The sequence below is a fragment of the Haliotis asinina genome, chromosome 14, assembly GCF_037392515.1.
Source record: "Haliotis asinina isolate JCU_RB_2024 chromosome 14, JCU_Hal_asi_v2, whole genome shotgun sequence".
NCBI classification, from domain to species: Eukaryota; Metazoa; Mollusca; class Gastropoda; order Lepetellida; family Haliotidae; genus Haliotis; species Haliotis asinina.
This window is the reverse complement of record NC_090293.1, coordinates 25,659,556-25,675,436: the sequence shown is the minus strand read 5'-3', so window position 1 is coordinate 25,675,436 and position 15,881 is coordinate 25,659,556. Positions and strand designations below refer to the sequence as shown.

At 41.3% G+C, this 15,881-nt stretch overlaps 1 protein-coding gene across 2 annotated transcripts in view; it reads right to left on the bottom strand.

The window, feature by feature from the left end:
• Positions 1–3,366: 3,366 nt before the first annotated feature.
• LOC137261114 (prestin-like) overlaps positions 3,367–15,881 on the bottom strand; it is a 47,447-nt gene continuing 34,932 nt past the window's right edge. The window contains exon 2 of one of the 2 annotated variants that reach the window (XM_067798798.1): positions 3,367–6,826. In XM_067798798.1, coding sequence (XP_067654899.1) covers positions 4,718–6,826 — 2,109 coding nt within the window. In that variant the 3' untranslated portion in view covers positions 3,367–4,717. The remainder of the gene's footprint in view (positions 6,827–15,881) is intronic. The other variant, XM_067798799.1, reaches the window with a different exon arrangement.

Sequence of the window (15,881 nt, the reverse complement as noted above, 5' to 3'; positions counted from 1 at the left end):
TTATTCAGGAATATAAAAATATGTAACATTATTTATCTGCACAATACATGTGAGCCCAGGTGGAGATAATCCTTGCGAAATCATTCGAGAAAACGTTTCTTCGTTGCAGTTTAGAAATATGGAAAATGCATTATTGACACTTTTGGGCTAGGGCTTTAAGACTCCTGAATTAGTTAAACCTATTATGTCACGCTAGATTATTTAATTTGTTTAATGTCTGATATTACTGGACGATTATGTTTTTTCCCATCAATGTTTCTTTAGATATAACGTGAAAGATGTAAAAGGTCAAAAGAGTTTATTGTTTCTAAGACCTCCAGCCCAAACACAAATATACTCCATATACCCCCATGATCCAGCGAAGGGCTGGCTCTGCCACAGGCTGTTCAATCACGTTGAATCAGTACCAAGCATAAGTGAATACATCTAGAAGGACAGGCCACTGTTGTGATCGATGTTAACTAAATTGTGTTCTCTAGTATTCGATTAGGGTGTGGAGATTGTGAGGGCAATATTGAATACACCAGAACTAACCAAATGATCTGGTGTCATGGTCTCCTCAGGGTTCGACTTCCCACAGTCACAGGGTGCAATGTGTGAAACTCATTTTTGGTTCCCATCGCTGTGATACATCGGAATATTGCGAAAAGCGGCGCAAAACCAAACTCACTCACTCACTCACTCACTCACTCACTCACTCACTCACTCACTCACTCACTCACTCACTCACTCACTCACTCACTCACTCACTCACTCACTCACTCACTCACTCACTCACTCACTCACTCACTCACTCACTCACTCACTCACTCACTCACTCACTCAGTGTCTGGTCTTGATTCACTGTCTCAACCAGGCTGGATGTCTGTCTTCTGTAAGTGTCTCTTGCCTGAAGAATTATCGGCTTGCCAATGATGATAAACAGAATATGATATGTACGTAAACACCGATATAAAACAAATACGTGTGATTCCCATCTTGAAGCTATTCGTTTAATTGTAAAATGACCGCTTCGTTGAGGGTGTATGACACGTGTGTATGCTTCCCAGTCATTCGTCCAACTGTGTCCATTGATCTCACCATCTGTGATTTTCCAATTACCAACTTTTCATATTATTATGACCTCAGTGAGATCCTCGTTCAACGGAATGTCATTTAAGTAAACAAGATGCGCCTTCTTAAACGCCTTCTGGCTTAATTCATCTCATATTTTTGGCCAGTCGCTTGTATCAACAATCACAAGTTTCAATGTACAAGTTTGGTCACTGGTCACGAGGGGGTCATGGGTTGATGTACCCTCGATTTTAGTTTATGTTCCCTGAGCCCCAAGGACGCAAGACATCGGTAATTTCCGTACATCATACGTAAGTCAATGTTATGCGAGATAGAGAATTACTACCACGAAGTACCGATTGCGAATGCAACGGACATCCCACTGCCAGCGGGGTACATTGAAAACAACAGAGGGGCGCTCAGTCAATCAGACAGCGACATTTACGTGTGAGGATAAATGTTAATGTTTAACACAATTACAGGTCTCGACATTGATATACATGTACTTTGGAGTAGGAAAGACGTCAAGATTGTAAAAAAATTTGTTGTTTGAGATTTACAATCAATGTCCATCGTAAATGATAGGATGCGACAGTGTGCAATACACACAATAATGCACAATTAATTCATTGCTTGATGAAAATAAGTAAAGGAAGTCGATAGGTTAGCTGCCACCATGCCTCTAATTAAACGTTTACAATGATATGTTCTGTTTCTCTGTGTCATCCGACCGGAATTGTATACCTGGAGGTTCTAAATCAATCAACAGACGATGTCATCATAGCAACTGAGCAGAGATTTGTGAAGAAGAAGAAGAAGAAGAAGAAGAAGAGGCAGTCCATTGGAAGGAGGATATTACCTGCCATAGTTACCTCAGGCAATGGAAACACGTTTCAGTGGTGAGTTAAATTAAAAATGTGTGTTGCGAAAAAGGCACGTAATAAATTTCGAATGTCATCATGGTGCCTTTGTACATATTCTATTAAACACGACAGGACCGGGTGGTCAAGCTCTCTGACTTGGTTGACACATGTCATCGGTTCCCAACTGCGCAGATCGATGCTCATGTTGTTGATCACTGGAGTGTCTGGTTCACACTCGATTATATAGCTCGAATATTGTAAAACTAAACTCACTCACTACTAAACAGGATCAATTCATTCATAGTCCTCAGTTCAGAATGTTTGATTCTTGCTAATGATGACATCTTTCTGTTCAATACAAAAGGACCAAATGAACTAGCGGGACGTTCTGTAAGAACACAAACATGTACTGTATATATACTGTACAGTATATAACCCCCAGTAAAGCAGCTGGTTTATCAGAAAGACGGTTAAGAAATGATAAACTGTGAAAACTGGCAACATGAACCGGTGTTCTGGGAACGTTTCTGAATATTTTATGTGCGTTTCAGTCACTGAGGCGCATGTGAATATTCCACTACACGTAGGTGAATAACGAGTGAGCGAGCAAGTAGGGTTTTACGCCGCTTTTAGGGAGCACCAGAAATGGGCTTAACACATTGTACCCATGTGGTGGATCGACCCCGGGTCATCACCGTGGCGAATGAACGCCTTCACTGCTAGGCTACCCCCACCGTCCCGTCTGGATATCGATGATCAAATAGTGACAATGGGCTACCTAGACTAAAGTGGTTGGATCGTCCCTCGGCAGTATTCCAGGAACATGATTGGCAACCCAGTGATTAATATTATGAGCATCGATGGATGTGCGAAGTGGGCGTTACATGAACATGGCATGCATCATCACGTCACGTGCTTACTTCAAGCATGGGCTGCTGAAGACTGCATCTAGCAGTTATGTGTCGCATATTTAAAGACTGCATCTCGAAATCTAACCAATCGAGCGTTTGCCAAAGTAAACTAATATCGCCTAATTTCATCGCTCTGGACTTTTATAACTGCATTTTTGAAACATAAACAAACTCAAATTCTCCCCTATAGTTTGAGTTTTATGTCGATTTCAGTTCATTCTGGGAAATACGTTTTCTCAAATTTGAGTGAAAAATCAGACTTAAGTCAAAACTCAGACTTAAGTTTTTTTTCGAGAAATCGGGGCCAGTGTGGCAAAGAAATCAACCAGTTTGCATTGGGAAAGTTGACAACTGTCTGGTTCTAGATCCTATACATCAGGTTTTGAGATTAAAGAAAGCCTACGTTATGGTGAATTAACTCCGTTTCCTTGGAAACCTTAGGTAAAACTTCTTTCCGCCTTATACCAAATAACCTTACTTGTCCAAAGATCAAGAAGAGGTACGTGTGTATAATGATAACAAAATACACGCAAGTGTTATTTTTTAATTTATTTATTGGGTTTTTCTAACAAAAATATACGTATATATGCTATGCACCATCTGAATATGAAAAACGTTTCAAGTCAATTTCAGTAGTTAGCTTATAGGTGAATCGTGATACAGAATGTTCATATAAATTTGTCGCATTTTCTTAAAACATATACAAGAAATGTAACACGAAACTTTATATCTATGAGGCAGAAAAATTGTCCATGGGCTCCTTTCACGAGGCAACATTTACTAAGGTTAACCTTAACCCCCATTCTTCAACATTGTAGTAAGGTTACCTTAGTGACTTACGGTCAACTTAGTATTTTGTGAAAGGGGTCCCTAGACCCGATTTCTCGAAACAAACTTAAGTTTGTATTCAAATTTCAAAGTTAACCGAGTTTGACAATTTGAAACAGCAGAATTTCTAACTCAACTGTATTTCTTAACTGAAACAGCCAAAGCAACTCAAGTAAAATATCGACTAAATTTAAATTTTCTACTTTGTTAAATCTCGATTTCAGAATACATGTATTCTGGGAAATGCATTGTCCTGCGTTTTCTCAAATTTGAGTAAAACCGGTAACTAAAGCCAAAAGTCAAATGTCAAATTTAAGTTTGTTTCGAGAAATCGGGGCCATGCGATATTGGGTAAATAACAAAACTGGATCCAGGGACCCGTGCTAAAACTATCCAACGTCCCGATCAACAAAGCCTCTATTGTTTAACCTACCGTTACCTAGGTCGTACTGTTACGGACGTACTGGATATAGCATGGCAGTTACGATAGTCTTAGCGTGGATTTCGACATGTTCAACCGAGTTCAGCTTCACAAAGCTTTAGCAGCGTTGGAGCTAAGGCTGAAACGTCTCAGGTCCACAAAAAGTGGGTCCGTTTCCTTTAGGAAGTGAAATCCTCAAAATACCCCCTTTTCAACTTTTAATTGTTACAATATAATTTTCCAACTGTTGGGGAGTTAAAACTCCACGCATGACCATTTTGCTCGATACCAGTTAAGAAGAGAGCACCATGCTGAACTATCTGTATTAACGGACCTGATTTCTCTATCGGATCGAGATAGCACCTCGTCTTTGAAAACTACTTTCAACGTCAGTTCTTCTTGCAGTGAGTGGGTGAGTATGGTTTTACGCCGCTTTTAGCAACATTCCAGTAATGTTAGGGCGGAGTAAATCAGAAATGGGCTTCATGATGTCTTCACCGTGGTGTGTGGACGCGCTAACCCATAGGCTATCCGTCCCGCCCCTATAGCACTACACTGTACAAAACAGAACTACCTCAGTAAAATACGTATCTACTTTACCAGAATCTGCAAAAACGAGTCTTAATACAAGACACGTTCGTTTAGAGGTAAGTCGATCCTCTGGAACCTTTCTTTTGAATAGCGGTCACGGCATCCCACACGTCAAAGAATACATGTTCCTTTGGGAAATTGTTAAAGAAGCCAGCTCTGTCGAGAGTCTTCCACATATACTGCCCAACACAGGCTAGGTAGACTTTTGTATCTACCTTTCCATACTTCGACGCCACTACCTGCAGCATATTCACACCACCGATGTCAATGAAGGACATGGCGGAACAGTCAATGATGATGCTGTGAATGTGGGAGTCATCCGAAACGACAGCCACAACGTCGTCATGGTCGACATCCGTGCCATCGTCGCCGTCAGACGCTTCACCTTTACCCGACCCTTTTGCACTGGTATCTTTCTTGGTGATTTCCCTTGTAGCCGGATGGTACACCTTCTCGAATATCTCCTTCTTGAACTTCTCCGCGTTGGCAAAATACAACATTGAGTTGAAGAAGAACACCGAGATGCCAGGAATCTGTCTTGTCCCATCCCGGATTCCCTCCGACAACATCACGTCCTCCTTTGTCGAGACACCCGAGACAGACCCCGCTGTGAGCTGTGTGTGAACGACAACGGTGAGGACGGATATTCCTATGCCAACGATGATTCCGAGGTCCAGATCTGCTAGCACCCCGACGAGGAAGGTGAAGAGCCAGATGGTGAAGTCCGCCTTGCTTGACCTCCATAGTCCTGGGAGCTGCCGTACCTGCAACAGGAGGTTCTTCATTGCAACAACAATCATAGCAGCCAGGACAGCGATCGGTAGGGAGACGAACAGCTGACCAGCGGCCAGCAGGACGATGAGAATGAAGATGGCTGACGGGATACCGTTCAGGGTCGTCTTGGCTCCTAATGAGCTGAGGATCATCGTTCTGGGAGGAGCCGTACAGGATGGGAAACAGTGGAAGAAAGAGGAGGCAAAATTGCTCATGCCATAGGCTATCAGTTCCTGGTTGTAGTCAAGCTCGTAGTCATGCTGTCGTGCCATCAGCTTCGCCATTGATATCGTCATGGCAAATATTATGATTGCAATGACGAACCCATCTGTTGCTATCCTTGGAATGGATCCTAAATTCGGCAGCATAGGCACAGGCAGTCCTGTCGGTACGTCGCCAACAATGGCGATGTTGAAATGTTTGTTGAGTTCTGCGAAGTGTGATATAATTGTCCCAACAACAACTACTATGAGATCAATGGGTACTGGAATCTTCAGTTTACTCGCGAACCGTTCATTGATTCCTATTTTGACAGCCAGAAGAATGGCAACACTGATGAGGGCAATGATGATGTCGGCTGGGTTGGTTTTTGCGATGTTGGTGAAAATGGCCACGTACGTAAGGATGACCTTTCCTGCTCCAGAGAATGCCTTAACTTTGATATTAAGCATCTTGCCCACCTGACTTGTGGCGATGTGTACAGCTGATGCCGTGGTGAACCCACCGACGAATGACACGGATAAGTACATGGTAAGAAAGCCAAGGCGAAGAGTTCCCATCACTAACAATATCAGTCCGCTGAAGAACGTCGCCGCCATTGCCACGCCCACTTTGTAGTTCAGAAACTCCGCATCAGCAACTGTCCCGTTGACAAACGATGCCTTGAACATGTCTCCCTCGCGTTCAACGATGTTAGCCGTCATGAGGGCAATTACGGCATTCGTTCCCATGCTGACATGCTGAGAGGTTCCAAAGAGCGTATACAGGAGGATTGGGAAGAAGGTTGCATACAGGCCGTTGATGGGGGCCAAAGAGGCAAGCAGTCCAAAACCCAGCCCCTGTGGGAGATGAAGGAAAGCAGTAGAGAGACCCGACAAGAAGTCATCAAGGATGTACCGTCGTAGCTGATACTTCCTGATGACGTTGACGATGGGGAAGACGCCCAGGAGGCCGGAGATAACTTTGTCTTTGGAGCATCTGCATGCCGACTTGAAGTAGCCAGCGAAGGTCCAGGGAGGAGTCTCGTCTTTGTAGACTTCGTCAATTTCCAGCCTCGTGTAAACACGCCGCTTGAGGGTCAGGCTAGTGACGACGTCGTCCTGTGGAGGTGATGGGGCGGGTGCGTCAGCCATGTAGGACGTCGGCAGAGACACGCTGTCGTTGGACTATATGAAAAGAAAGAAAGTATTTATTAGTTTAACGATCGATTTAAATTGTCATATTTTGGATAGCAGTGATGCTAAGAAGTATGAGCATAATTTGATATGCTTCACCCATACCTCGATCCAAAACCAGGGCGGTGGGGCAGCCTAGAGGGTAAAGAGGGTAAAGCGTTCGCAGTGAGGGCATGTAGGAAGTTTTAATCTGCTCTCGTAAATCTGATTTATGAATGGCTAATGTCATTTCGAATCATTGCTTGGTCAAGGATACAATTTTAAATGCATACGCTGAAAAAGTATGAAAACCTCAGTCTCAATTATGCCCAATAAAGTGAAATTTAAGCACAAAGTGTAAAACTGAAGATTATTAGTCATTTAGTTATTTTGAAACTTGTAGCTACTAATAATTACATGGCCTAAAAAGCGGAAAGCGCATGTAAAATATCGAAATATCAGAAAATGCCATAACCAATTTAAGTACACGGGAATTTCTATCACGTTTGTCGTCTTTTCGCAAATAACATTCATCGAGATGGGACAATGGCTTCTTGGAGGTTAGGGCGAGTGGTTGCGATTGTTGTGAGTATACGGCACCTTCAGATCATGATATCCACCTTTAGCATAAGCACGTCAACTAAACTTCGGCGTTAGGACAGCATGATTGTACGGAGCCTCTATCAGTATTTCGATATGTCACAAGCAGTACATGTCTCGTGGAGCATTGTATTCTTTACGTGGATAATTCAAAAGTGAATTGATAATTTTGAAATTTCCGAATAAAAAAACGACGAAAAAATAATTGAAATTATCCGTAAAAAAACGACAAATAACTGAAATTTTGGCACAAAGAAAATATTTAAACCACTAACTGCAGTGTGACATTATAAGGTGAGACCGGTGAAGATCTGAGTGAAAACTGATCTTCAGTAACACATGCTTGGAAGCGACTAACGTATCGGGTGATCAGAGTCGCTGACTTGGTGACGTGTGTCGTCGTATACCAAATGTGCAGATCGATGATCATACTGCTCGTTACTGGATTGTCTTACTGATTATTTATAGACCATCGCCATGTAGCTCGAATATTGCAGAGTGTGGCGTAAAACTAAACTCACTCATAAGGTTTCTGGCAAGCTGCTGAGAACCACGTATTGGCACACAGGTAGCAACATGTCCTTTGATGAGCAACCGGTACGGTATGGCAAAAGTCAAGAGTGTACCATGATACAACAATTCGTGCTTGATATCAAGAAGTCAATGGGTCGAATAAGATTGCTTTGTGCATGCGGGCCCTGAACAGTTTTTGATTTGGGAAATTGGGGAATATTCCTGTTTCCTGGTTGTTGGTGTGGAAGTGACGTCTAAAGTATCGGATGGACAATGCCATTTTGGGCAAAACAAAATTCCTGAAAATACAGAACACTAGTACAGGTTAATTCCTTGTTGAACCAAACTGACTTTTCGTGATCGTTAATATCTGTGGCGAGTTATAATCAGATAGGTGATATAATGAAAAATACCAAAGACTATAACTCGCCATGCAGTCGTTTGAGCGTGTACTGGTTTTCACCTATATCATACATACACGCACGCTCGCATGCTCGCACGCTCGCACGCTCGCACGCTCGCACGCACGTACACCCATAAGCCAGAGACAACAAAACAGAACCATCGACAGCGATCAGTCCAGTGATGCACCACAAGCCCCGCCCCGTTATTTTCCCAACCAATCAACAACCAGTATTCCCTTAGAGGGCGCAGTCTTCCCTTTGTCGTTTATCTAGAACATAAACGCAGTGAAACTTTAGTGGATTAGTTTATCCTGTTCGACAGAGTGACTGGAAGTGAATGCATTTTTATTGAACCTTTGCATCCCATCTATACCGTCAGCTGGGGGTGACTGCATTACGCCCTGTGCTGCACTGTGAGACGTCGCCATTTCCAAAACGTAGACAGTATACTAAGTGTTATTACGTGCAGTTATTTTCTAACACAGTATAAGCAGAGTATATAATAACATCTAATTTAAAATCAAGCGTTAATAATAATGTTTTCTTTCAGCAAACTGAAATAGTATATGCACTGCCGAGCCATCACTGAGTGAGTTTTGTTTTACGCCGATTTTAGCAATTAGCCAGCAGCATAACGACGGGGAATACTAGAACAGAGCGAGGCTTTAGACATTGTACCTATGTCGGAAATCGAACCCAGGCCTTCAGCGTGACGAACACTTTCACCGCGATCCCATCGCCCACAAAACCATCAATGCAACTTTGTTACTTCACAACATAAATCTTGGTCTCATATCCATGTCTCCTGAATGTGACAAGTGAAGTCAAGATAGCGCCTTTGCACGAAATCTAAATTTCAAACGTCTTTTGCACGCTTATGATTGACAGAAACACGATCATATGACGTACAAATGAAACAGACGAAACGTTGGAATTTCCACTCGAAGGCACACTTCAAAACGACTGTTTTGTACAGATGCTTTAGGAGTCGCGGTATGACGAAAATGATGTTAGCATTTAAAAGAAGAGATAAAGTGTCATGGTTTATAAACCGATAGTTAATGGATATCAATACGTTTTCCAGACAAATCTTTATTGCTCTTTTTCCGAAAGCCATCCTGAAGTTTTACACGGCTTACAATCTCTACTAACCGTTGAAGATCCGGGTTGTAATTGATCTTTGCTAACTCGTGTTTGTCGTAAGAGGCACTAACACGATCAGATGGTCAGGCCAGCTGACTTGGTTGAAACGTGTCATCATATCCCAATTACGTAGATCTTTGTTCACACTGTTGATCACTGAATTGTCTGACCCAGAGTCGATAATTTACAGACCGCCGCCATATGACTAGAATATTGCTGCATGAGGAGAAAACTAAACTCAGTACAATCTTTGTTCCACTACTAAACAATACAAAGGTCTTCAGCTATAGATTTCATAAAGACATATCATAGGCTGAAACACAGCTGTGATCTACGGGCTCTTTGTTGCTGGTGACCACGTGTGTAGCTCCTGCATGAATCACTTTTACATGACGCAGGGTTTGAGTGCATTGAAATATTTCCGCAGTGCAACATTTATTCTAAGCATTTACCCAGTATTTAACGATTCAAAACCTGTTACTTACAGCAAAAGTGTCACTTTGCTTGGGCTATTTCCTCCATCTTATGGTGGTATTACGTTGTTATTGTGACGTCACAATATTCAGAACATGACGTCACAAGGTCGCTTGGCGATGCTGATTGCACACTCCGGCGGAGTGATGACTGTAAACTACTTTTAGCATAAGCTGGGACCCGTCTCGCATATCACAATCAGTAACTTTGGCAGAAGCTACCACGAGCAAAGGGAACCGGGATGACTTAGCATGGCTTTTCGAATGAAACTCTGGGTAGGAGAGTAAATTGACACTTCTGGTTGCCTGAACTGGTTCCCGGCCACCTGTGCCCTTTGTTAAGTTGCATCAAAGCTAGCTTTATACTGAGAGACAGAAACCAGCTTAGAGATTCCTAGTTACGCGGGTTACCCTGAACTAAGCGTCCTCGTACTTTAACTATATTAGTCCAGGGAGAAAGTGTTTTTTTTATTATACCATACATGGTGGTAGTGAGAACTATTTGTCTTAAATATTAAGAATTCCGCTCGTGACATCACACAGAGATTAGACTTTAAATTTCGTTATTTGACGCTCGAAGGTTACCTCTCAAAATGAGTCGCACAAGATGAAACTCAGTTCCAAAGCATACATTTGCCACTAAATGATATTTTCTTTTATTTATATGACAAGACCTTACCCCGACATTCGTTTGATCACCATCAGGTGAATGTTCGTTTTTACAATTTGTACAACGCCTGTGCCTTTCCAGTAACCTCATTAAAATCTCACATAACGTCTAGTGTCAACACCGGTCGTTGAACCACTGTGACACAGTCTACCAACTCAGTGAAAGTTTAACGTCTTTGAGAGGAATTTCTATAGATAGTCAACGTCCTTTATTGTACTGAGAGCGACGTTTCGGTGTAGGTAACAGATTAAAAGTGACCGGATCTGGGTATATCTTTTATGTATTAATTTATTTTTATTTGTTTATTTGTGTATTATAGAATATTATGATTTATTGTATATATTATAAGCGGTTTATATTATAAGCGGGAAAATCACGTAAGCATTATCTTTAAGCATTTTTTAAATTTTATTTCAACATATTAATTATTGCACATATAAGGGCACATGTATAGCTGATAAATTTTCTGGATATATTTTGTTCGGTTTTGTTCTTGAATCCCCCGGCGATGGTTGCTGTGACAACACTGTTTTAGTACTTGGTTTACGGATCCGCAAACTGTAAATTTTTCAAAAGTGGAAACGAAATTCAATTTTATTCAGTACTAAAGCTGATAAAATAACCAAATGAAGGTTGCCACGTGAAAACAAACCGATTGGTATAAAGAGTTACCCTTTCTTCAACTGAAAAAAAACTGAAATAACATTTATTATTTATGTATTTATTTACATCCTACGGGCTGGGATGTTGCTGTAACATATCCGAAAAAACGAAGTAATTAAAAAGTGCACCTGAAAACCAATTCAAGCCGGATGGTCACTGGTAAAAAATAGTGTGAAAAATTATAGTCATTGTTTGCGGGAATTCGTTTCGATAAAAATAGATAGCGTTTGCGATTCTATTCCTAATTTGTACCTTCATGAAAATTGTGCGAGAACAATATAATGCCCAATATCTGAACTATATACTCGTCCTATGAAATTGGATGCCGACTAGGTATAATGTTGTACATTTTAAATATGCTTTCTATGAATCAATAAATACGTTTTCCTCTTTGACGAAAAACGACGGAACATTCACAGAAATAGCTCCGCCTGATCAGCAAACTTTATGAAAAGTGAATTATTTAAATCGTTTTATGGTGTCAGCTATATTTCCTGTTCTTTATTTCCGTTGTCCAATATGTTAAGACTTTCATAACTGCGGTTTGAATAATATGACAGACAGACTATTAAATTAAATAAATTTAGTAGTATGGACAGGCTGCAATAATCAGCCCCTAAATCATTACTTCGGGTGACCAAGGCGGACAGTATAGTCGCTCGTCACACCGAAGACTCGGGTTCGATTCCGCACATGGGCACAATGCGTGAAGCTCATTTCTGGTGTTCCATGTCGTGATATTGTTGGAATATTGCTGAAAGCGGCGTAAAACCAAACTCACTTAGGGTGAGTAGGACCCACAAAACGTTTAGCTGTATCGGTCAAGTCGGTACTAAGCGTGCTCGTTATACATACTTCAAGGGACTATGTCCGCAAAAGCTTACTGAAAATACGTGAAGCATGCCGTTAATATATCAACTGACCTTAATTTCTGTAAGCGGCATTTCAAAGCTGATATTAAGAACCTAAGAAATAAATCATGTATGTAATAGGCGCGACTTTTCGGTGTAGATACTAACGCCAGGTATCACTTGATTCATTACGGTGTTAGCTTCTACACTGAAACGTCCCATCTGATATTCAACTGAAAAGATGATATGCAATAACAAGGAATTGTAGAAAACAAATCAGACTGGTGTTGACTGAACCGTTTTCGCTGTTCACTTACCTTTCCTACTTTGTTCTGAAGTGTCACTCTGTCCCGGGACAACACACATTTAAATGAGTGGTGTAAATACCAGGGAGAAGGGTGATTGTGGCCTTAGCTGGACAAAGTTGTATGCAATCACACTGTGAGTCTTAAAACGTAACCGAAAGCCAGCGTCCTGCTAACTCTATCAACGTGCAGTCGGGGGGATGGGGGAGGAGTCATACGAATGTTTCAGTCTTTGCAAGCATGCACCTGTCTGGCGTGCACTAGTGGTGAAATGCTCTGTACATGCTAGGAATAAAATGTACAATCTGACCCTGGCAACTCGAACCTAGAGGGCTGTGTACCTTCGGTATATCCAGACATTCGGCAAAGCGAGACGCGTTGAACATTGAGATAGATAAAGCATCAGTTTTGGCATAAATGATGAATTAAATCTATTCGGAAATAGTCAACAATACGACGGGTTTGCCACTTGAGGTGGTGGTGTCAAAATCTCACTAATCGGTGAGCATATTTCAATCTGCAATTATTGTCATGACCTGGGATGTGTTAACTAAATTATTGAATATGAAAATAATTAAGTGCCTGAATTACCTGACTTTGGCTGAGTGGTTGCACATGGTCGTTGTGTATACTCTCAAATAGAAACAAAGAATCGTTTCGGACATTATGTTGGGTCCGATGCGTAATACAGTGGAAGCTGTCAATATCGGCATCTGTCCATTCTGGCAAGTTGTCAACACCGGCATAAAATCACAGTCCCTTCCCTGACTTGTGCATTTATCATCATCTCTACGATCCGGCATATTGTCCAAACTGGACTGTTTATTCAGTACCAATGAGTGCCGGTTTCAACAGCTTCCACTGTATTAAGAGGTGCCCTGTACATGTCTACCATAAAACGTTTCGAATAATGTGTAAGTTCTTACTAATGTGTGAATATGGTTTTAGGCCGCTCTTAGCAATATCCCAGCAACATCACATTGGTGAACAGCAGAAATTGGCTTCACACAATGTACCCATTTGGAGAACTGAACTGCAATATATTTAACCAGCTCCAACCCACTGAAAACTCTAGTCAAAGGCAATGGCAGGGACACCTCTAAACGATTAAAACCCCAAAGAGTTGTCTACAAAATCATCTGTGACTGGTGAGGTAAACCTTTCACCCCATATAACCTAAACATTAAAGAACACCTAGCATCAACTAAAATATCAGATCGTAAATCAGCTATCTCTGAACATATAATCAGCTGTCCTGATCACAACATCAAACTGGACAATGTTAAGATATTATCGACAAATTTCTAGGATGTCACTGAAAGAAAACTGACAGAAGAAGGTTAAATCCGACAACACGGCCGATAGCAATGGAGACCAAGGATACCTCATTCCCTCCGCCTACAATGAACTGATAAAAACAACAGAACAAAGCACTCCCGTCATCATTACTAATTAGTCCCATCTGCTATGTATATCTTGTTCCGCCTCCTCAACAGTTGGCTTCCTTCTGCTGTTACTGCATTATTACCTATTCCATTGTTGTTGTTAATCCCTTTGATGTATTCCCTCGTCTTACTTAATCTCTGTTACATGTAAATAAGTCGGTTCTATGCTGTCTTACTTTACGTCGGGGACATTGGCGTCAGCCGACGTAAAACACAAAATTGGTGATGATGTCTTACTTTACTCTTGCTTGACAACGGAATAAGAAGCTATGATGAAACGTCGCATAATACAATAAAGACGTTTTTATTCATATAGTGTTATATTTTTCTTAATGTTTTTTCTTGACTACTGTAACCTTAATCGAACTTCGAGACATACATGAGGGGAAAATACATGTACAATGTATATTACTTTTTTAATGGAAGTTGAGTTGATGAAGAGTGATGACAATTTTTATGGATGTACAGTTATTTTATTCTGTGAAGGCGACGTTTCGACATGGATACTAATGCTGGTATCATCACTTGCTTGATAACGACATTGGAATTTGACTCAAAACGTCGCCCGCACAGAGTAAAAGAAGTTGTATGACCATGGCAGATGTTATCATTCTTCATCAATAAATATGTTGCACTCCACTGGGATAAATCAGAACAATTAAATAATGTTGCCTTCATGTCAGAACACTGAGATATCACGGATTCACGTCATGATAATTTACCATGATGTCCTGTGTATGAAATCCTAAGATCTCAAACGATACCGTTTGCCAGTACATCCTGTGATATAAACTTATGATCAGCAACCTAACACAGATGTTATTATTAAGCTACAGCACCATGTTTTCCACGCACTGAGTTTGAGACGTCCACGTTTGTAACATACAAAGTCCACCCTGCTGCTGTATCACCAGTGTATGGGCCGGACGCCACATATGCTGAACAAAACAATTGAACTGTAGGTTGTACACTGCTTACTGGGCGACACAAGTCCTGGAACTCTGTACAAGGCAACCCTAAGCTCAATAGCGTAGTTGTTGTCGGTCTCTTTCTTCATTTGTAATGGCGGATCAAAAAACATATCGGTAAAGTAAATTCCCTTTAGCATTTTCACTCCCCGTACATATTGCCTCATGCATTTCTCAGCTCTTTTTCAAACTCCCAATCTACACAATGACAATGGTTTTGCAATTATATTCATAGACATGAATAATCATAAACAAGAAATGTTTGGTAACATTAAAATGTGCGTTAACCTGAAAACGTCCGACAGTAATGACCCAAGGGATTAAATTTGACACATGATGGTGAGAAATATGTGCAAAACACATCATTGCGTAGTAGTTATCCCATTAAAGAGACTACATGCGGCAATTCAGATGTTGGGGTCTTTGGGGTTTTCTTCCCCCTTTTCCTTGATTTTTTTCTTTTTCTTTGTTTGCTTTTTTCTTCTTTTTTTTGTATTTTTTAAGTGTTTTATCTGAATATAAATTAGCAACATATACAGAATGAAACATCTGTAGGGTACCTGTAGCAGTATCACACTGGGTTCATGTTGCCTTATGCATTATAATATAAACATTGCGGGACGTACACACACACACGCACACACACACACACACGCACACGCACACACACACGCACGCACGCACACACGCACACACGCATACGCACACACACACGCACGCGCACACACACGCACACAGCGCGCACACACACGCACACACACACGCACACAGCCTCCCACCCCGCCCGCCTGCACACCCACTCACCATGGTAAAATCATGCATCCACGGCAGTTAGTGAACCTTGAACCAATGGTTCGGATCGACTAGTCGGTACCATGTTAGTAAAAACACATGGCTGAATTTCAGTTTGTTAATGTTATGTTTGCATAATGAGAGATTTAAACATACGGTAATATAAATTAGTTGTATACGGGGTTTTATGCGCCCCTCCCTAGCGCGGGGCGCATAAAACCCCGTCTACCCCTCATCACA